At 41.7% G+C, this 24276-nt stretch overlaps 1 protein-coding gene across 1 annotated transcript in view; it reads right to left on the bottom strand.

Annotated features, from left to right (window-relative positions):
• Positions 1–23676, bottom strand: part of ric1 (RIC1 homolog, RAB6A GEF complex partner 1) — a 65654-nt gene extending 41978 nt beyond the window's left edge. Inside the window, exons 1-13 of the mRNA XM_010787210.1 lie at positions 23571–23676; positions 13981–14150; positions 8264–8343; positions 7166–7273; positions 4789–4934; positions 4438–4574; positions 3586–3674; positions 2797–2885; positions 1881–2025; positions 1621–1669; positions 1120–1293; positions 818–1030; positions 294–332 (exon numbers count right to left, since the gene is read on the bottom strand). Of these exons, the coding sequence (XP_010785512.1) occupies positions 294–332; positions 818–1030; positions 1120–1293; positions 1621–1669; positions 1881–2025; positions 2797–2885; positions 3586–3674; positions 4438–4574; positions 4789–4934; positions 7166–7273; positions 8264–8343; positions 13981–14150; positions 23571–23676 (1545 nt within the window). The remainder of the gene's footprint in view (positions 1–293; positions 333–817; positions 1031–1119; positions 1294–1620; positions 1670–1880; positions 2026–2796; positions 2886–3585; positions 3675–4437; positions 4575–4788; positions 4935–7165; positions 7274–8263; positions 8344–13980; positions 14151–23570) is intronic.
• Positions 23677–24276: the final 600 nt, after the last annotated feature.

The raw sequence follows: 24276 nt of genomic DNA, 5'->3' as shown, positions 1-24276 counted from the left end.
GCACAGTGCCTGTAGGGGGTGTGGTCTCAATAGCCATGCAGTAAACAGTGTGCTATGGCATGGATATTCAAGTGTACTTGAATGGCATCTGTTTGTTTTAGTCAAGGTTATGCTAAAATATACTTTCCCCAACTATGTTTAAGTTCCCTATGAAGAGCCAACCTTCAATTTAGAAAATTCCCAGTTTATTCCCATGGAAAGTTTCCATCTTTGAAAATTCCCGGAATTTTGCAACCCTACATTTGACCTAATGAAGCAGGAAGCAGAACACAAACACACATTTCGATACTTACCCTTATAGGCCAGTTGCTCTCTAGGTATGTGCTGTGAATCTGGAGGAAGACAAAAATGATGAATAAAAGATAGCAAATGATACCTTATATGCATTAAAGGATACACATAGATGCAAATCTGCCCTTATTGAATACATAACTACCAAGCATATGCAGTTGCTCTCAGTGCATCATGGTTTTCATTGGTTGCAACTCAAGTCATACTGAAATATGCAGACAACTATTTTGATAAATCATGTAAAAGTCTAGCTTGAATGCCCGATATTAGATGATTCCCGCTTTTCATATGAGAAGCATGTAGCATTTACTTGCACTACATTATATAATTGAATACTTTGGGGTTTATGAGCTGTGAAATTGTGATAGGTATTTATTGTCTGCAGTAATGATAAAATGATGAATCAATTGTAAAAAAGAAATGGCATGGCCTGAGGCTGCAGTCAAAGATAATATGTCCCAAGAAATATTTCAAAACTCTGACCCTGTGAAATAAATCTCCCAAAAGCAGGTGTGATGATCCTTACCTGGACCACGTGCCAGTGCTTGTGTCCCAGTAAAGTGCTGAGTCCCTGAGAGAGAGAGGAGTCGGGGTTGGGGGGGTGGTGCAGCGGGCTGCCGTCGTGCGGGTGTACGTGTGTGTGTGGGTGTTTGTCAGAGGGGTTGTTGACCTGCGACGGGTCACCACAGGTCAGGTAGAGGCGGTCTTCCCCGTGCAGCAACACCTGCTCCTGGTTACTCTATAGGGCCGAGAGGAACACATAGATAATTAGTATTTGAAGGGTGCGTATGTGTGCACAAAAAAACTGACGATGTATTTTCCTCTCACCGTGCACGGGTTGACTGTGAGGGCACTTTTTATGAAGTGGAACTGCAGTATGCCGGCCTGCAGGGTGGGGTGAGGGGGGGTCTCCATCTCCTCCACCTCCTGCTCCTCCTGCTTCTTCTTCTTCTCCTGCTTGATGGGGATCACCCAAAGGTGGTAGCCCTCCGCTCCCCAGCTCTGGAGGGGGAAGAGTGCAAGTCATTAGGCAAAATGATAACAAAAAACATTAACATGTCAAAGGTAAATTATATATGAGTAGAGAAAGTATTTAAATACATCCAATAAAACATTTAATAAAGAAAAAGCAGGATGAAGTGGATAGTATTTAGAAACATGACACCTGTACACATACGACTCGTTTGTAGCCATTGTTTACATCATTTAAAACATTTTATTGATTTATGTAACTCTCTTATTATATTTCTTAAAATATTAACCATTTTAAATTCAAATGTCCTTTTAATCGTAATAGGTGGGTGAGACAGTATTAAATAATCCACTTGCCATAGAGCTGATTTTAATTGGTTCCTTCTTGGTACCATCAGAACGATACCTGAGGAGAGGGCACATTCAAAAAATAAATGAATGGAGTTTGCATTTCATGAAGTGTGTATTAGTCCGTGTGTGTGTGTGTGTGTGTGTGTCTGTGTGTGTGTGTGTGTGTGTGTGTGTGTGTGTGTGTGTGTGTGTGTGTGTGTGTGTGTGTGTGTGTGTGTGTGTGTGTGTGTGTGTGTGTGTGTGTGTGTGTGCGTGCGTCCACCTACGCAAAGTCCTCGCCCAGAGTGCAGATGAGGTGAGCTCCGAAGACACTCCACAGCGATAGGCCGCCGCACTCCCATGTAACCATGGTAACACTGTAGTCAGGTGACCAGCAGATCAGCTTGACTGCACCTGTCTTGTTATAAATGTCTGAACAGGGAAAGAACACATAAAAGTCAAAAAGCTTTAGTTATAGTTTTATATTTTAAATGGAGTGATGCTTTTACAAAGGGGCAATTGATTTATTGATGTATTCTCTCACATTTCACACCAAATCAAATTATGATTTATTATTAACAGGATAACCTGGCAAAGCTTGATAAATAATCTTTTCTCACACACATTCCAGTTAGTTTTTTTCCCAGAGGCAACACCTCGATGCACCTTGAACACATTGATATTACAGAATGATATAGTTCTAGTTTAAAACTCTGGCAGTAGTTGATTAGTGTTTTGAAATTCACTTTATGTACCTTCCTTCCTTCTGTATCGCTACAAAATCTCCACATATATCAAGACTTGCTAGAGAATGACTTTCTGAATAGAAGACAATTTGATGTACAAACGCAGCTAGAAGAAGTGACAGAACTTATTATAGGTCTAATGGTGCTGCCTCAGTTCCACAAAAGGGTGACGTCTTCAGACGGCCCATTTTCAGATACAATAACATTTCATTCCGGCCAATCACTGCCCTTGCCCTACGATGGCTGTTCCACCACTAGGGGGAGCCATGGCTTTAGATCCTCCTATTACAGGACTAAAACAGATGTGACCTGAGGGGAATAACAGGCCTGTGAACCCAAGACAAAGGAAACTGAAGGAATGCAAATGATCTCACAGAGCAATCGGAGCAGATCTGTGACCTGAGAAGAGAGGGACAACCAGAGAGTGAGAAGGAAAGAGAGACATGTTTTGTGATACCTGGGTAGTGTTTGGGGGTGAGCTCCAGTTTGTGTGAGAGCTGCATTGATCCTGTCGCGGTGTCTATCATGTACACCAGCACTGAGCCGCTGTGATGGAAACAAACACACTTCATCAGTCATAACAAGTTGCTTCAGGGAGTAAAAGCTGTGCAGTGATACAACATGAACAAACAGCTACAGGTCAGTAGGCTGCTTCACTGTCAGTGACCTGGGGCTGTAATTTACCTCCAAGCTACACCTCTCGTTGACTGCAATTATTAATCATAGAGGCTTTCATCTAGTCTCTTCAATTGCTGCTAACTGACATGTTACCTCCTGCTCATTCATAGCAGGTGAAAATCACATCAGAGTAATAAGCACTTTGATCTAAAAGGGCGTTTTTCAAAGGTGCAAAATCCCAAACTGTTCTAAAGACTGAAAATCTTTTCCTCTTCTACAGCATGACTGATGTTATCCTCGACTTTATCTCCTCGTTAGGGCAGATATGACAAAGAAAAAGATTACTGCATGTGCGTCAATGAGGTACAAAACCCAGACAACTTTCAGACTGAGATTGAGAAGTAGAGGAGGGAGAGATGAGGAATTCCTGCCAACCTGACAGATTGCACAATCCATTAGGAGTTTCTAACAAGCACACACTAGGTAAGCCTCTGCAAACACAAACGGACAGATTCTCACACTGGACACACACCACAAGGACAACAATTTACCTCTGGAACACAAGGGTGCAAACAAACAGATACAGGATTTCACCTTTTTGAAAATATTCAGACCGAGAGCCACGTACCTGGCACAGCCAAAGGCCATCAGTCTGTACTTGTTGTTGACAGCCACGCAGGTACCGTCAGTCACATCTGCTGCCCAGACGCCCTGCAGCTGCTGGACACACACATGCCAAACATGTTTGAATAACAAATGTGTGTGTGAAGTCGGTGGCAGGTCAGCAACATGCGTTTAAACTGCTTCATTGTTTACATGTATCTCATGGATGTACTGAGAAGTCTAAATGAGACTCTACAACCGAGATTAAACAGGACCGACTGCTTGGTCACGGTTTGAGTTAAACACTGGACTCATCTTGAAGAAGCAGTAAATAACACCCACTTTTTCAATTTCAAGATAATGTAATCGCCTTTTAAATGCAGCCAGGATAAAGTAATAGCCGCGAGGCCTGTAATGAATCCTCGTATCATGATATTAATTAAAGAAATTGAGCTGCCACTGCCAGCGCTATTTATGAAACCACAAAAATGTGTTGACCAGAACATGTTGCATCATTGCTACTGGTCTCTGTGTTTGCTTCTCAAAAGCTCCCTTATCTTACACTTTGCCTCTATGTATGTAATAATGATCATTCCTTAAATGATGCCCACACACGAATATCACCTCATATGGCTGTTTATAAATGCCCTTAGCCACTCAAAAGTGGGACTAAGGCCTGGTTAACATTTCATTTCCTGATAGTTTGGTGTCAGTTCCCCTGTCATGGGGTCAGTTGATGTCACAGACGTCTTAAAAAGAGGAATCAGAGACTTTCTTCAGCCTTTAAATGACTAACTATTATATTGTTCATAATCGATGTGTGGATGTTTGCCCTTCAGTAAACTGTGTGCTCGTTTTAATCTGTGAGTATTCTTACATCTGCGGTGATGGTGTTGGTGAGCGGCGTGATGAAGCCCAGGCGTCCGTCACTCAGCACCACAGCGAAGCCGTCCAGCGTCACACAATACTCCATACAACGGATATACACTCCCTCCAGGTCAGGAGAGGGACCACCTGAACACACACACACAGGGGTGGAAGTATTACACCATACAAAAGGACTGAAACAGGAGCTGAAGTAGCCAAAACATGTCTGTGTATATTCAAAAAGTCCACTTTGTATTGAGATGTGATGTCCTAGCATTAGACATCAGGACATTTACTGTCAACTAGAATAATGTGTGCTCTCTTCGCTTATGTTCAGCTATGTGTTTGGGTCTCCTCTAACCTCGAGCAGACTGCAGGTCTAGTGAGAAGGGGATTGTAGTGAGGCAGATGGCTTTGCGTCCGTTGCTGCCGAGCCCATCCCAGTGCAGCACATGCAGGTATCCGTCTGCAGTGCACACCAGCAAGTCCTCCTGGAGGGACTGCAGACTGGTGGGAGGAGGAGAAGAAGAAGAAACACAGAGATGAGCATTGAGGTTCAAAAGCTAAGACAGAAAGTGTGGAGGAGGAAGTGAAAGAAAACAGGCAGGGGCGGTAGGTAGGAAGTGGGCATGAGATGATAAACAGCAGTGTTATAAAACAGAGGAGTAGTCAGCATCCAGCTGAGTGGACGTTCACTGGCCAGCTGTGATGAGGCCACACAGCTGCCCGTGCCAACTCTCACTGTCCTCTGATATACACAAGGGAACAAACAAACAGTGTGCTTGTGAGTAAAGACCTTCATTCTGTTCCCACACCCATAACAGGTCTAAGACTGAAGATGAGGACGGGACAACTAAGAGGAGAAAAGCAAGCATAAAAGAAATACAATTGAGAATGTCGAGCACAGTTGGCTTTAGCTGTGGAGGAAGCAACAACTTGTTCTATAGTGTGACAGCAGGAGATACCCACTCGTCAAGCTGTGCCATTGAAATGCCGGCAGGAGTTCTCTCATTCACATGACTACTCTGTAATCTCTGTCAAGTGCACACAGTGGAGATGTGACAGATGAACACAAGGCATGGAAAGACGCAGGCGGTATAACCACAAGACAAACACACATAGTGACAAAAGAGCTCCAGTTCCAGTCACTCGACAAACAAAGACGTCAAGTTGGAGGATGTGGGGATGACAAGAGCAAAAGGTGAAAAACTAAAAGGAAGAACGAAGCAAAGAAAGGAGACTTAACCAGCACAAAGGAGAAAACCCAAGAAAACAAGAAGGAAGGAGACACTAGATCTGAGATGAGGGACAATCGCACCACAAAGATAAAGTGTGGACTGGTAGCTGGAGAGGTGCCAGTTCCCCTCCTGGGTCCTTGAGCAAGGGATTGAACCCAAACAACTCCTTGGCACAGGAAAACCTGGCAGCCTCTTACTCTGGCACCTCTCCATAAAACTGCATGGGATGTGCATATCTGTATTCCTATCCGTATGTAGATCTACTGTGTATATTTGGGAACAGAGTGGAAAAACGATATCTGCCCTCTGGGATTAATAAAGAGCCATCTTCTAAATCTTCTCATGGTCTTTTTCTTCTCACTGACCGTACATTTAACATTGGCTTAGATGAAAATGAAAGGACTTACTCAGATAAATGTTTTTGAATGAATGCTTTGATCTCACATCTAGGGTGGTTTTAAAAAGATGTTTTATTTTTTACAGCTGGCCGGGTTGTGCAGTGTGTCAACATCGTTACACAAATGGATCTGTCTTCATACAGGTAGTGCTGATTATTAAAGTTTTAACAAAATCAGGTTGAGCCATCTAAAATGGCGACAAGCCATTTAAACAATGAAGTAACAAATTCATCCAAATAATATGTTATGTAGCTGACGAGACGAAATAGAAACGTCTCATTCTGAATATGTAATAAGCAGCTTAACAGGTAATCAATCTCACTTAAGTGAATTTCCTAAAATGCCTTGTTTATAAGCTGAATAAATACTGTCTATAAAACGGATGAGGCCGATTTAAACCCGTTTACGCTCCAGGCAGCGCTTAATTCCATCCAGGCAGCACTGAAATAAAGTTAGCTTCTGTCGTCCTTTCATCAATCATCACTAAACCCTTCCACCCGCCTAATTTCATCCGTCCATCACGCCGCACACATCCATCTCTGCAGATTTGTGAATTCTCTCTCTGCCGTTGACTGAAGGAGCCTCAGCCATCTCTCACTGCCAATGTTGACTTTCCATTTTCCATTAGGAAGAAGAGAATTTCCCCAGTTTTATCCTGAGCTTGTTCATGCACAAAGAGAGGGTCACTTCTAACAGCTACAAGTATGGAGGACATTATTTAAATATCCCCTGGTGAGCTGCATAAGCAAACACAACATGACTGCAGTTTAAATCATAGTGTCAGTGAGTTACACACTTTGAAATGTATAATAAATACTAAATGCAAGTTTGTAGTTTACTCGCCAGTTTGTAGTTTACGTCTTTAGAATCTTTTTTGAAAGGATAGGAACCTTTCTGTACATAAAATTGTAAAGCAATCCACAAGGGGAGGGTTGAAAAACATCAAGACATAACAGTGATCATATCTTTTGGTGGGTCCTGTGTGATTTTGAATCTTAGCTGGAGTCTATGTAGGGAAGAGGCAGAGGGAAAGACACAACAGAGAAAACCAGGAGGGAGATAAAAACAGAGAAGGAGAGAAGGAGATAAGATGTTATCATACCTGGTGATGGGGGCTTCCAGGTCCACAGGCTTCTTCATCTCTAGAGACAAAGCAGGGGCACACTGTTCCTCCTTATAGCCCGGAGTCACCTTCACACGAGGACTCCCTCTGTGCAAACACACAATATAATAATACACAGAATCATTGGAAGGATTTAGGAGGAGAACTTGAGGGTGAACAGGAGCTGGAAAGGATCACAGAATACGTCCCGACTTGCCTGACCTCTGCTGGTATGCTGTCAAGGAATGTGAAAGACACACACACAAAACACCACATACACAATAGACATGGACACTTGATACAAAGCACAGAAACGGCAGGATTAGTAAAGGAACAGAGACAAGCTTGGGGGCACCTCAAGGCACATACTTTGGTCTACTTAACAAGCCTTCCCAGAAGAGTGGACGCTGTGCTTGCTTTGTTTTCGGATCAGATGTTCACTAATCACCTATAGGTGGATATACTGTATTGGGCTGCTCATATACTTGGCCATACAGTATAGTGTATTTGTCAGATTTAGAACAAAAACAGTGATAGCTGAAGCTTTTCTCAAGCATATCACAGAGCAACCTGTTTATTACATCCAGTCTCTGGTCAAGAGCTAAATGACAACCTTATGTAAGAGGATTTAGTAGAAAAGCCCTCCTTTATTCATGCTGGGATTGTTAACCAGCCGCACTGACCGACAGCTGCCAGCTGAGGACACGAGCTGCAGCAAGCATATCGAAAAGGAGAAGCATTTGACGATTAGTGTTCATAAATCAATGTAGTGGTGAATTATAACCAGCAATCTCATTATAAAGTTGTCACTTGCGGTAATACTAGCAAGTGTTCCAACTGATCAATTCAAAGTGCATGGATATAGTGAGTTAGGCATACTTGTGTATTTACACGTTCACTCTAGGCAGTTCATGTACAATTCCAGACTTACGTAACATGCATTATTCATGACGGTTAAATGGCTCCTTAAGGGACAGATGATTTGTTGTTGGTGTATCCTCAGTGCAAGATACGGCCTGGTACACTCTGCTCACTTTGCTAAAGTGTGTGTGTGTGTCATTGTGTGTGAGCGTGTGTGTGTGTGTGTGCTGCACTCACTTTGGATAGACAGGCTCATAGAGGTACTTGTCGTCCCCCCCACCCAGCACATCAAACAGGAGGATGTAGCCGTTGGCAGTCTGAAAAACAGAGAGAAGGGACTGCCATTAAAAAACACATCAATATAGTTCAGTCACTGTGTCATTCTCAGACAGAGAAATGGAAAGAGAAGTGTCGGGTAAGTAGAATTTATATTTGTATTATTTGAATGTCTTCACATATGCAAAGTCACCCCTTGCCTTTTTATGCAGCAAACTGGAAGGAAGAAAAAAGGTCCAGTAGTAAACAAAAACATCATCCGTCACAGAGAAGGCAACAGAATCCATTACGCTGTGCGTGCTTGTTAAAAAAGGACCTTCTAATTATCTCAAGAAAACCGAATCCACCCCCATACGGTTTGATGTAGAGTCCATCTGAACCCTGAAGTCTTGAACAGTATTTTATGTAGGGCTGCTCAATTAAATTGTATTTTAAATCGCGATTACGGCTTGCAACGATTACGAAAACAACTTTTTTTTTTGGTTTTTCAGTTGAATTATACTTAAAGTTCAGGATAATCAACTGTTAAAAACATATTGTTCAAATGTTTTTTCTCCAATAAATGGATGTTTTTAAAGTCAATGGATAATCGCAATTACAATTATTGACCCGCATAATCGAGATTAGGATTTTTGCCATAATCGAGCAGCCTTAATTTTATGTGTAATTCATGGTTTTCCCCTGTGAGCTATTAAGGATTATATTCGCAATACACCTGCATAGTAAAGTAAATATTTGTATGCGCAGGGAATGATAGTTGACATTCTCCTGCATAGCAAACTCCTAAAAAGGCTGGGCTGTTACTTATAATGATGCTGTTTTTTTAAAACACGCTCCAGGCTATGAACTTTGGAGACTATTGCTTGCATCAATGAAGTCAAACATATTAGCGGAGTTAAGCACAATACTTGTATGGGAGAACAATATTACACACACACACACACACACACACACAGAAACTGAGCCTGCAGTCTGAGCATGACATGAAACCTGATCTTAACTGCACTGACAGAACGTTTATGTGCAATGCTTTTGCAATGACGGCACATAAAGACACTTCAGTCCTCATACAGAGCTTCATAGAACCAGATTCTACTATTTATTACAGTATTTCTGTTTCACTATATTTCAAGGTTTTTCTTAGAGTTGGTGGCAGCACACTGAAGTAACCCTTGCATTTTCTAGTGTGGTGACAGTGTTGTTCCTAGCAGGCCAACACATCACAATAGCAATAAGAAAACCCGAGCCAGAGAGGGTAAACCAAGCAGAAACTTGAAGCTCAGCTGGAAAAGAGCAGCTCTGGCTAGAAGATAGAGGATGGAGCCAAACAGAGGTCTGCTAAACCCATCACCAGCCTTCCAGCTTCACAAAGCAAAAATGAGATAAAGGCAAAAAATGGCTAAACAACACTTAAGCATGACATCTAGACTACCGTACTTCAGAAAGACAATGATGCTTCAAAAGTGTGTTTCTGTTTCCAAAACAAAGAGGATAGCACATGATTTTACTGTTTGACCCTTTAAACACTACACATCTCAAAGTGAGAGGCAAAACCCTGAATCTACTGGTTCAATATATCATTTCTTTTAATTGATCATAATGCTATCGGATAACATTAAAAACAACATCAATGTTAACAGGGATTGTAATCAATCCGATACAGATAACAGACCATGTAAAAGTTGTGGTGGAATATTCAAAACTTCATTTCCAATACAAAATTGTAGGCAAACATTACTATGAGGATATTTGTTAGGACAGAGCTATGACACTGTAGCTTTCATCTAAATGTGAAGTGACACTGTGTACAGAACCACTATCTCTGAAAGCCATTATTTACATAAATCACATAACACTGCTCACACTACACAGTTCCTCTGTAACATGATCATTACCTTATCCATCATGCATCAAGTGTTTTGATCTGGGGAACAATAATATACCAAACAGGCTGCAACTCATTATAAACTGCCTGCACCATGACCTTTACCGAGTTTCATTAACCATGAGGCGATCCTAAGACTTTGAGGAGATACAATCAATGTTACAATGAATTATGTATGTTAGGAATTCATCTATTCTGCACTGAGACTGCAGAGATGAAAGAGCCATTTCATATTCACGTTGGCACTCTATATAGTTCAATATGAACACAGTAGGACCCAGTCTAATTACAATGACCTAGTTTAGTTATTAAAGCCCGACTTGCTTATGCAGCCCACATAGAAAAACGAGTAAGCACTCGCAGAGCGTGTACCTGCACACCGGCTGATCATTTAACAACAGGAAATGTTTTTAATTTTTGAAACTGCATGTGGTTCTGTACCTTAATGTGACGGTTCATTACCAATACACAGTTAACACTTATTTAAATTGAAACCACATGAAAAGACACTGTTATTCAGGTGTTTCTATAGGTGTTTTTATGGTTGTGAACCTACTCGTTAAATCCTAACAATGCTTATTACGTACCCATATCTCTCATAGAAATGAAGGCAAAAACCAAAATATTACCTTCTAAAATGTGCTGGAGTAGAAGTATAAAGTTAGGTAACATTGCGTATCTCATTTTACTTGAGTCCGGTACATTTCTTTAGTACCGGTAAATCTACTCTCCATTAGTATTTATTGACAACCTAACGGACAGTCACAGAATCAGACAAAGCTTCTTTCCCAGACGGGGGCTTGTACTTCAAAATAATGCCAATTACACAAGGAAGGGATCTTCACAGAAGTATCAAGGATAGGAGGAGGGGGAGGGGTAAAACTAGTTGGCAACCCAGGACAAACTTCAGCAGTGTCTCCCATCGCTTCCCTTTCATCTGTAGTGTGATCGCACTACATACACAAAAGCATTCACACAACCATTAATCTTTTCATGGGACTATGATGAGCTTCATTTCTACTCAACCTGTCAGATAGATAGTAAGTGAAAAACTGTGGAAGAAATGGGTGGGGGACGCCTGAATTCAGATACGTTCCCACATGCAGAGGTAATGACACAGGAAGAGGCAGGACGCCGGTCTTTGTTAAATAAGGCCCAATAAAAAAAGGCAGCCAGTGGCTCAATGTGGGGGGAAGTTTAAAGTTATCTCTTTATGTCCTCTGACAAATGGGTGAGACAACAAATAGCGGCAGCTCCTGAATCAGTCGGTGGTACTTTAATGTCTTTCATGAGCCTGCTAAATAGGATACATCTACAAATGAGGGATCCAAGGACCAGCTGTTTCCTCTGCAGATACAGGACCGCATGGCCAGTACGAAGTCCCTCTCAACAGAACATAATCAAGACAAAAACACAAGTGCCAAATTCACTTATTTGTTCTACTCTATCATTTCTTTAATGTATTGTACCATTGGTATTGTATATGTACCAAATAATCAATAAAACGGGTTTCCTTTCTTAAATATAAGTGAGGAATTGAGGGAAACCTAGTTAACGCAAATACATTTTTCATTGCTGTGCTGGTCTTCTGATGTCCTGCTTTAACCGGGTTTCTCTTAATAACTTGAGCACATAGAGTTAAGGACATACAACAGTTGTTATGCGAGAGGCGCATAATAGATGATGCTATATTTATAGGACAGGGGTTTAATTCTTGTCACATAACACTTCCTCTTCTTTCGTTGGCACTTCTACGCTGCAAACCAACTGTTACGACATGATGCCGCATTTTGAAAGGGTGGGACATCAAAGGAACGACCTAATGTTGCTGTAAAACACAAAGTGAAAAGAAATGAAGAAGAAACAGCTGACTGGTAGCTACTCGAGTTCAGGCTTGCATGTAGAATGAAAGTCGGTGGTTCGCAGAGATAGTGTCGAGTCAGCACAAAGCTGCACCAGCGTACTGGGGCCTCTTTTTTATGCATGTTTCAACAAGCCCTAGAAATCCAAAAACAGTAACACACACACAAAGGCTTGCTTGTGGATATCTGCAATGGCTCTCTGAAGTTAAAGGGTCCCATTTCATGGCCATTTCTACTGATCATAATTCCATTGTTGAGGTCTACTAGAATAGATTTATATTGTGCAATTTTCCAAAATAACTTTGGTTTCTCATACAGCATCTCTGTAAACTACGTGTATTCACTGAATAATGGGNGGGGGGAGGTTGAACAGCAGACAGTCAGACAACATAAGCAACTGAAAAGTAATGCCATAAGACTGAGGACTATGTACATAGCTCCAATTAAATAATCATGTATAAATTGACAACTTAGGATATCCAGCGCATATATCATATGATATTACGTTCATATAACAAGTCACACATAATCGAAAATTAAATATATTTTAAATCGATATAATTTATAGATATATTTTTTATTAGTATTTATGTTCTTTTGTTTTTTATGATCTGTGTCGAATAATCGATGTATTATTCGCCAGGGCTAGTACCGAAGATTATATACAGTTTATGATCATGGCCGTTAACATAGGACATCTCTAATATATCAAAAGAACATAAGATGACACACATGACGATGTTCGTCTAACAATAATAAAGTAAGACCAAAAAGTGTTACAATCACAAACGTGAACGAAAAAGCCCGCCTTAACGTAAGAGGTAAGTAAATATGATTAGGACTAAATGAAATTGAGGGAAAGGGTATACAGTCTAATGGCCACATATATTCCATGCCTGTATACAGAAGCTGATCCCTTGTGGGTTATAATAATGTCAGCTCTCTGATAAAAGATGGTCACTAATGTGATTTGGAGGTTGGAGGCGTGACCAAGGCAGGATCAGAACAGAGACTAGACAACATAGGAAGATTAAAGCTGCAGAATGAGCGCTATAAGAAAATTCCAGGAAGACATGACATGACAGACATCATGAGCTGCTGTATATGTTTCATAGCAGACGACAGAGCTTTGCTTTTGTTGTTTCATGAGATTTAATCGGCAACATCTTTGCTGGAAGTATGATCTTTGTGTTCTTATGGTCTGACTGTAACAGAGAAGGATTACATCATGTATTAGTTTATCTAGTGATTTCTGCATTTGCTGGAGATTCACACTGTGACAGATCTGTCTGGAAGCAACGTAGGGAAGTACAACCCATGTCTTAGCGTATGCATCAGACAGACAGTTATTGGGTGGAGCTGATTCAAGTTAAACACACAAAAATAAAACAGCAATGTTAAATACGTATTAGTAGAGTAGCAGGAAGAATTATCCAGGATGGAACTGGTGAAACGCCTCCATTACATCATATTTAGCATCATAACACCTTATGGTTCAGTGAGTGATTTATCAGTATCCAAACTGTCCAGCATATTGTATGATTGAAATGTAATATAATAATAAGCACGATAATGTAAAGGTACAGGATGCAATCTTAAAGGCTAACAAATGCGAAGGATTAGAAACAACTTATCCCATAATGTGCTTTAATATGGAAGATTATATAAGAAAACGTTTTTCTTGACTAATATGTAAAGGCATCCACACAATGACATCATAGGTCATATCTACCATGAAAATAAAATAAAAACCAAAATTGTTAACATGAGGGTGTATTAAGATAAGATCTTAAATTGTGCAATTGATTCGACAAAACTTCACATTGGTATCATCATACAGCATCTCTGTATAAGTAATACGGTATGTTCACTTTCATGAGATCACCTAACAAACGGCATTTGTTGGAAGACATCCTGGCCCCCCACCATACCTCAACCACCGCCTGTGAGACAACCACGTGTGCTCTGAATATGGTCGGAAATACTAGACTTGCGAGGTTCACCGTTGCTACAGGATGAGCTGGCTTTACTAGAGTGTGAGTGAAGTTTAACCGGGAATCGAGCAGATACAGCGGGATCAGCAAGACGAAGAACTCAATACCTGAGACACCACACAAAGCACAATCAGCCAGAAGTGAAAAAACCAATAAGTGTAGCTTGATATACAGAAAGTTAAAGTAAAAAAAGGTTAAATATAATATAAACGCTTAAGTAGGAGGAGAATGAGGTCTGAGGAGAGCATTAAATCCTCCGCTCCATAACCTCCAAAACATGTCACATTACCAAATCCAAAGCAAGGCATAGTACTAATAAAGTACAAATGGGGACTACCACATATGGATTAGATAGAACATGTAAACATAAAGAGAATCACTAGGTGTGTGAAGAAGACGCTCCGCAGATGGAAAATTAGAGTCCCATTGTATAGGCTCCCGGTAAAGAAACAAATGGAAAAGAGAAAATCTCACCAAACGAGCCGATTCTGGGAACGACAGCAAATGAAGCACAAGATACTTCCTCATAGTTTTGAAGAATCTATTAACATACCTCAGGAGTGGTTCATACTGAGGGTTTGTGGAACTACCTGCCAGACCCGTATTACATGCAGAAAAAAAAATAAACCAATTCATACAACACACAAGGGGACGGGTGAATAACCAGAAAAGCATGACATGGGGACAATATTAAGTAAGTATTCTCTAAGAATCAACAAATCAATCAATTTTATGAACTGGAAACACAGAGGAGTGTATTCGTCACTGGTAGAAGTAGCGATGAACCCACCATTGCCACATAGCGAAGAGATGATAGCTCCAGGTAGAGAAGAAACGACTGTTTGTATTTTTTACACTCACTTCAACTACACATACAATCGATTCAAGAAAGCTAATTTTTCTTTTCCATATTACACTAATTCTGACAAAAACCAGACACTATATTATAACTGTTTTTTGTTTTAGCTTCAGTGGGGAATTTCAAAGTTTCTTTAATGTAACTGAGAATTGGTAAATGACTTAATTATGTGTTCACCTTCAACACTCCCCCTGCAGACTGGAGAAATCCCAACTCAGCGAGCACAGAGGGTACACCGGATTATATATTAATGGTGGCCGGACACCAAGCATCAGCTTTGGACTTTTAACACCACACAAAGAATAATCGTAATCACAAAAGCTCCATCGACACGGTACAGATACAAGGAGATCCTACAGATCACAGCTTCGGTATACATATCACTCGTCTTCCTGCTCTGCAACTCGGCCGTGTGAAGCAAGGACTGGTCCAGAGATGAATCCACACACACATACCACAAACACACACACACACACACACACCACACACACACAACACACAGCACACATACACACAAAAAGCACAAAGCCACACACACACACACACACACACTACACACACACACCACACACAACACACACACACACACACAATGTGCCGCACCTGTGGTACGTCAATCATCCATAAACCATCATGCAACACTGCAACACACTGGAAAAATGGCTTCCCACTTTTGGACCAAGTTTAGACATCTTCATTCTCCTCCTTCTATTGAACCAGGATCTGATGCTTTTTAGGGTAATGTGTTATTCTCCTCATAGCCCGCCAGTTTTCTCTAATCAGGGACCCCTGTCATCTTAATTAATGGCGCATTCATTTTTGATGTTGAGCTCCCTTAGGGATGCTGAGGTAGACACAGGTCTGGAGTGCTTTACAAGGATGCAGCTTCCTCAGGAAAAACCATCTGTCTCTGAGCAGCTCATATTTTATTTCTGAAACTGTAAGAACTCTTCCAAAACCCACTTAGGGTTATCTGGAATATGCCCATTTTATCGAAGTTGGAAGAAAGTCACTGTTATAGAATTTCCTAATGCAAGTAAAAGTCTGCAGTACTGGACCTGAGCAGTATTAAGGATAATTACACCTAAGCCATCTGATACATTCCCACAAGGGGCTTGAAACATGCATTTTTCCTATGAGATAAAACTGCTTTAAAGCAAATATTGTGTCAGATTTGACACTTTCTCAGATTTGAAACACTCCAGCTCTGGTTTTATAGGTGCGGTTGCCTCTAAACTCGATCATATTTGTGCAGGAGTATGTGCACCCTGATGTTTTTTGTTTTTGGTGAGCTGGTGTGGTTTCCAAATCCCGAAGGCCCTTCCCTGGGTTTATCCCTGTTGTCACCGGTAACAAGCCGCAGTCCTCAGGCGACCTAAATACATCAAAATGAGGGATTATATCATTGACGGGATACGGTACAGTAACTGCATGTGTTGTTTGGTAGGTGTAGTGATCACTTGCAGCCATCCCCCTGTATGCTGGACAGGAAGTAGTTCCATGATGTTTACTTTTAAAGGCAAGGAGAAAGGAGGAAAGGCTTGTTTAAATGAATTTGAGATTTCTGCCTGTCACACTCAGTTATTTCATGCAAAGCTTTATTTGAATCATACTCTAAACCATATGCCAACTAATTCACATTAAAGAACAACACACACAGTTTAGTGGATATTTAAAGAAGTTGCTTGTTCAAGTGTTGCCAGGAGTGACCAAACTTCAGTCACTTAGGATCCGGTGTTTTTTTGGAAGCAGGAGCAAGACCCTGGTGGCATTTGAATGTATAGATTCATATAATAGTAGCATAGATGAAGAGACACTACTAGTGATGATGCAACAACATTATAACAGTACTGTCACAGGTTGGTGGAACGCCCGGTGCTGTTTATATGTTCAGTCCGACAGGATGTGTTTTATGTGGTTTTACTGAATCGTTTCACCTCAGCGGTGGTGTCCCACGCTCAGACAGACCGACAAACAGGCCTCTAAAGCAGGAAGCAGGGATTTCAGTCTAACAATAATACTGTTCTATAATCTTTCACTCTATCACTCCGAGGTATTTTCCCCTTCACTAAGTCCTTAAAGGCAGTATAATACACAGGTAGTAGCAGAGGTTAATCTGCAACACTCCACAGTACAGCATTAGAAGTATCCCTGTCCTTAAGGTGCCTTGGTTTACGCCTCCCTACAGTACACACATTTAACTATGACCTGTAAGGTTTTACACAAACTTAGATAGGGTTTTATGAAGATATAACATATTGCTTCACTTATGGGTAGGACTTCAAATGCAGTTTATAAGGCCATTGGATGAAACAGCTTTTGGTCTAAAACCAGGGGTGGTCACAACTCAAATACACAGAGGGCCAAAATAATAAAATGGGTACTAGGGAGGGCCCGGACTGGTTCAATGTGTATTGCAGAATTTATTGGAAATGAACTTATGCACATATTAAACCTGGAACAACAAAGCTTAAATTATTGGCTAATAAAACAACATTAAACATTAACTTAATCAGTTGCTTCCTTTCTTAATGGCTCTATCTGCAGCTTTTCCCCAGTCATTTCTTATTGATTACATTTTTCCCACCAGGCCAACACCAGCCTTCAACAAAACTATTTCCCCTCAAAGAAACAACCCAAAATGCCCTGGTTGTCCGTGGAGAGGAAAGTGCAGAAGGAAACCACCATTAAAACTCAGTGGTGCTGCCTCGGTGGATGCTAGTTCAAGCGAATACTTGGCATATCATCTCCGGGTGCAGGTTTCATCATGTTGTGGGTGCAAGAGTGTGCTGGAGCGTATTTATACAAGTCCTTTAAAGTGCAGCAATGTGTGGATGCTGCAAGGTGGCGCAGGGTGGTCTGCGTGCCAAATTCATTTCCTGACGGCTTTTGATTGGGTGCACCTGCTGAGGGGTCAGGGCAGAGTTCAGACACTCTCTCTGACCTCGATTGATACCCAAACTTAAATGGCGATAGTCAATGTGTTGAAAAAAATCCTATTACTGAAACTGTGATCAATTATAAAGGTCCCTTTGATGATGGACAGAGAGACCCTAAACGGTCTTAAATTGTCAATGGATTGCATGAAAAAGCTAGAAAGGCAAATCCAGCCTTTATTCCTGCAGGAAGGAGTCACACCGAAGGGAAGTTTTTATCTTCAAGCGATTAGCCCCAAAAGTTGTTGGCCTTAAAAAAAGCAGGGGTCGGCAACCTTTTTTGGTTTTGACAGTGCGATTTAAAAAAAATGGTTTTGATCACTGTGGGTAGGCGGTAGGCGTACTGCAATTAGTGAAGTGCTTGCCGACGATCGTGAATTGTACTCAGCACTGCACCACGGAGGAAAGCGGCAGAAAGTCACCTGGAGATAAAGAGAGCGGGGCTGCGTTGCGTGCATGGCTTCCTTCTGCAGGTAACGGGGAGACGCGCTCTGGCGGCGGTCTCGTTCAGTATCCGAAAATAAAATTTAAATATATTGCACACTTATTCCACTTATTCCTAGTGTGCCACTGGTTACGGCACACTAACGCATGCATGACAGGGGTTGCCGACCCCTGCCTTATAGTAATATGATCCGTCACACATCGGTACATTTCTATTAGCCTTTAAGAAAGTCATTATTTACAACCTCTAAACCCCTACAGATTGACTTATTAGAAGGTTTGAATTAGCTTGGACCAGGTTGAAGAAGCTTGTCTTCAGAGACAGATGTTACACTTCATATCAAACAGAGAGTTGAAGGAAGGCTCCTAATGCTGCGTCATGGTCCTAATCCACTTTTTGAGCGGCTTGACTCAGCAAAAAGGCATAGACAGTTTCACAAAGCTGCAGAGAACTACCATTCAGGTTTTTTACACTTCAATTTTGATGTAACCACGCTCATTTTGCTGCTGTGAATATGGAAGAAGCCATGACATATGTGCAGAGCAGACTTCACTGCAAAGCATGATGTAATGTTTGCCTTTGTTTACACTAATGAAGCTTGGATTACGGAGACTTTGAAGACACCTCTTGGTTTAACATCTTGTTACTGTGCTAAGTGCAGCGTTTCATACGTGCACTGAGTATCTATTAGCTCTTTTCAAGTAGCAATAAGCGCAGGACTTGTTTTCTCCTGGTTAGTCAGAATGTTTTCCTCAACACAAACAGGAAACGAGTACAGTTTGGTATGAGAGGGCAGTGCAGTTTAAAAGGTCAAAATACAGTACAAAAACAGAACAAATGTGTACAAATAATGTGTAATTGTGTTAACCGGGTGTTTTTTTTAACTGGTGACCATATTTGTACTGCTAGTTTCCTGTAATAATGTTAATATACACCATGTAAAAGTACCATAACTCAGCAGTGTGTTTCGTGGATGTTCTAACAAGGTGCGTTAACGTGAAGTTGTTTCTCATAAGGTAGGAATTAAGGGGGAAGGGGGATGAACAATTGCAAAGAATCTTGAACTAAAGGGCTCTAAACAGGGAGTGTTTTTTTGTATGTCCCTGTGTGTGTGTGAGTGCAGGGAGCTGTGCTGGGAGTGTGTTTTCTGAACATGGCACAGTTAATTCTGCATTAACAACGTGTGTGTTTTCCAGCTGTGTGTGTGTGTGCGCAGTGGGTGTGGTGCAGGTACATGACACGCTGGCATGGTACGAGAGCATACTGAGGTGGTACTGTTGCACTTTCTCTCATTACTGCTTAAACATTTGTGGTACGTGTGCTTAGAAAACCTCAACCTATGATGTGGTTCCTCCTGAAATGTAGTATTGAATACATTAAGACCCAGTTCCTGATCTCCTAATGATCCCGTGTGTTCTGTAGATCCTGGGAAAAGATTCTCGCTCTAAACTACCTGATAGATAAATTGTTCTTCAGCCCTTTAAAAATGCCACGTAAAAACGGAATGTTATTCTCCTTCTGATTGTAATCTGATGCCCATGTGGAAATGCTGTTAATATAATATAAGACTTGTACCCCTTCCTATCCAAACTTGTTTTGACCCTGTGACCCTGATTTTTGGACTATGGATGTACATATTTTATAACAAGGCCTCACAGGCTTAGTTTTTACATGAGGAATACCGAGCTGAGTAACCAGCAGAAGGCATTTAGTTGTGCATGTAAGCTAGTACCTGGCATTTTATTTACACGTACGATGCAGCTATTATATTTTCTATGTGCTTTCTTAATTTTTTTTTAATCGGCTGTTTTCGCCGTATTCTAAAGCAGATTTTCCTTTGGCCTGTTAACCTTTTTGCTAGCGTAGTATTAATGAAGATTCCAGTTAAAGAAATGCTAACCAAATTACAATATTTGAACACCCCTGACACAACGTATTAAAAATCAAGCTTTTCCCAGAACTTTTCGCACTCTAAAAAGTGCTAAAAACCTACGTCATGATGTCCATTTCTGAGTAGAAGTAGGCTAATGTTGCTAATGTATTGTCTGGTTGTAAAATCATGTTATCATTTCTATGTATTACCGTGTAACCCATCAGGGTTGCGTGTGGTAACGTCATAAGAAACTGTATTGGTAACGTACACATGTTTGCTGTTTATATGAAGGCCTATTACAAAAGTTGAGTTTTTTTATAAGGAAAGTATTTGAGGTCATATATTACATATTGTACTATGATATAAGGAAATGTGTGAAACGAGTATTGGATCAAATGTTATTTTCTTTCAACTGCAAAAAAGGGTAAGAGTCAGTCTGTGTTTTCTGGGATGTATCATGTCTGAGGATCATCAGGGTTGATCTTCTGGAAGTCTTTCATGTATCATGCATCATGTTGGCAGTTCGATCCACTTTCAGCTCTCTCGCCATTAAACATCTGCTCCAAAAAAAACGGAGCACTTTTAGATGTGATGCAAATTCCAGAAATATCCTGATTTTATGTATTTGAGAATATGCATTGGACCAGTGTTTACATGAAGACGTGCACTCAACCCTTGTCAGACCTCTCTTAATGATTTTTTCTCTCCATGCTTTTGTAAAAACAGCTTCTTTGCAAACCAATAAACATCTCGTCTTGGAAAATGCTCTTGTGCTCAGTGTCTGTCTGAATATCTGGCACCCACATTTGTGTTTACCGTTGTCTCAGAAAATAATGAGCTGCTCCCATATTATCCTTCCAAGATCCAGTTCAATCAGGAGAGACTTCATTTTGTTTAAAGAACATTTATTGACACGTCATATGATAAATGTTAAGTCTTTGGCGATTAGACCCCGNACCCGTCCCCCTGAGTGTTATGAAGGTTTTTCTGCATGTAAACGGTCTGCAGAGTCAAAACCCTCAAAGTACACCCTGTAGCGAGTAAAACTCTAACACAGAAATGTGTTAGAGTTTTACTCGCTACAGGGTGTACTTTGAGGGTTTTGACTCTGCAGACCGTTTACATGCAGAAAAACCTTCATAACACTCAGGGGGACGGGTAATAACCGGAAAAGCATGACATGGGAACTTTAAGTGTACTTTCAAAATAAAAGGATGCGATCACTCTTATAAATCACAGACCGTAGATGCGGGTGCAGAAAGTGTATTAGCCAAAGCTAGCCTCTTCAATTAGAATAAAGGAAAGGAAAAACAAAGAAGAATATAACTGTTTCTTTCCAACAAGACATCTTTTACCAGCTGTGTGTGATAAAGGAAGCGACACAATAACAAGGAGCATCTAATCTAGCATTCTCAGCAGAACTATGTTTATTGCAGAGGTATGTTTGCTCCTGTTATTGCATACACATCCTGAGTGTGTGAATGTGCTTGAGATAAGATAAGAAGCTGAGGGTTGCAAATGTTGACAAAAACATAAACTGCTTCAGGGAATCTTGACTGTGCAATTTGAGCAATCTGTTCCTTATTTACATTTTCACCCTGTTGACTCCAGCTGGAAAACCATGTGCATTTCCCTCATTCAATGCTTATATCTAGAATAAGCTCAAATGTACTTTAAAAGGTCTCCTATCATGCTATTTTTAGGCATATATTATGGATCTCTGATATAAAAAAAATCTCTCATATCCCTCTGTTTCAGGCCTGTTAGAGAACTGCAGGTTCGGGGTCCTTAGATTGAAAAAAAAAAGAAGGGAAGCTTGTGCCTGCTCGGAATTCTAAAGGCCGTTACACACCAACCTGAGACCAAAGAACGCGTACCGAAGGCGTCCCGACTTTTACGTCCGCTACGCCGCCCGCCCACACCGCAAAGACTTCAGTCGACGAGTGGCAATAACTGTCCTTACCAGCAGGCTGCGGTAGTATGTATTCGTCATTCAAAAGAGGCAACAGCCAATCAGAGTGATTTCTTTGGCCGTCTTTGGCCTCCCGTGGGAGGTGTGAAAATGTGCCGTAAAGCAACGACGTGCGGGACACACCAACCTGAGTAGGGCGCCGCGAATGCCCGATTGCCTCTGACGGCCTCTGACTCCCAAAATCGGGTAGGTGTGTCAGGGCCTTGAGAGATACTCAGCTAAGTGCTCCCGTAATTAAATGCCATATCATGTTCCAAACCACATCCGGGATTATTTCTGAAACAGTATGGAGCTCAAATGCTTTTTCTCTTGCGGTTTTACCACAAGGTGAGTTCCTTTCTTTATTTCCTCCTTTTTGCACACATCTACTCTATCCAGTACAGGTTAGCTCTGAGTGTTAGCGATGCTTGCTAATGTGACGGAGCGGACCACAGAGTGACTGACTCCGACACACACACACACACACACACACACACACACACACACACACACACACACACACACACACACACACACACACACACACACACCCTGCTCTCTTCCGTTCATCAATGAATCAGGTTAAATCATCACTAAAACGTCCACTTTTTCCCCTTCCTTTCTGTAGCGCGACCATAAGTGCACGCTTGTGAGTCCACAATTACGGTATTTAAACATACATTTAAACTATGTTACACGATACTGACGTGGGGAGCGGCGGGCGGAGTGTCGCCGCCGTCTCCCCAGCAAAGGGAAGGTGGAAAAGACGGAGGCGCATCACTTCCGTGATTTAAATAGGATGCAATTTATTATTTCTTTTTCGTTTATTAATTATGGGGAATGAGTGTGTTAAGAGGAAGTTAACCTGTGTATGTTTGGGTCGGATAGTTTCCTCATGTTTGAGGGATTACATTTATGTTGACAAGGTGATTTGGAGATAATTGTATAACCTGTTGACGGTAAGCCTGTGGGGAGGGGCTATGGGTACAAAAGCGACGGTGTGGGTCCGGGAAGAGTCATTCGGCAGAGTGTTGCAGTGAAGGCAACAGCCAGGATGTCGTTAGAGGGACAGACAACCTAATTTGGTGATCTTTGTTTTTGTTTATTGAAGTTATAATGTTTCTTTTTTTGTTGAACAGTATATATATATTTTGTGTGACGCCGGACCCGACCCGTCACGACAACCCCACATTTTCATCAACTTCGCACGTCCACCCAGAGGAGACGCCCGCAACTACATGACCGCGTCGGACCGTCGGCGTTCTGGAGACATCCGAGTACGAGAAAGTGGTCCAGGAGTTGTGGAGCCGCAACCCCTGCAATAGGCTTCGTAGGAGCGAGTTCTGACCGTACCGGAGACGTTAAAAGGAGAACCACACGACAGACCGCTTAGTCGCGGCCCATCTCTGGCAAATTCCGCTACCACCAAAGCTACCCCGAGAGTAAGTCTGCCATGGTCTGACCTTGGCTGCCGACGCTATGTAGGGACCTCCTACCAGCTTGAACCGAGTCGTTGGCGAAGGAGTCCAGGATATCGGTCACCCCGAGAGATGAGTAGGGTAACGTCATATATGGGAGGCTTGTACGGAAGAGGACTATCGTCGACCTGTCGGCCGTCGGTGAGGAAAAGACGGTGGGCTGCCGCCCGCCGTAGGTGCAATAAACCGTTACGGAGTTTGGCGTTATCTATCAAGAGTTTATAGGGAGTGGCGTGACCATTCCACCCTAAAAAGCCGAGGCGTTATTAAGGAGTGAGACGCCAAACCGACTAGTCCGACCGATGAACCTCAGATAACTCGTTACCTAACAGTTGCCTTTGTCTTTCAGAACTCAGAGACTCGTTGTCCTTGAGTGAGAGCGGAAACGACGGACTATTTGTTCAGAAAGTAGTTCACTCTCATCAAGAGGGACCAGAGTGACCAACTGGGACTTCCGTATGCTCTTCGACGACCCTGGACAGAAGTAGATTTAGGAGGCAAGAGCGGTAGCCTTGAGGCGACGAGTCTAAACCGTCGGCGCAAGAGGAGACGACGCCTCCGGACCTGCGTCAGGACACGCGACGGGAGCGTGGTGCCGGGTCGGAAAGCTAATTGTAGGAAGACTGTGGTATACACTGCCCAAGAAAGTTATTATATCCAATCAGTCAACAAATTCGAGGTTTCTTGAAGG

This window comes from Notothenia coriiceps, unplaced genomic scaffold, assembly GCF_000735185.1.
Source record: "Notothenia coriiceps isolate Sejong01 unplaced genomic scaffold, NC01 NC01_scaffold00030211, whole genome shotgun sequence".
In the NCBI taxonomy this organism is placed as follows: domain Eukaryota; kingdom Metazoa; phylum Chordata; class Actinopteri; order Perciformes; family Nototheniidae; genus Notothenia; species Notothenia coriiceps.
Note: the sequence above shows the minus strand (reverse complement) of the source record. Positions and strands in the feature narration are given on the sequence as shown.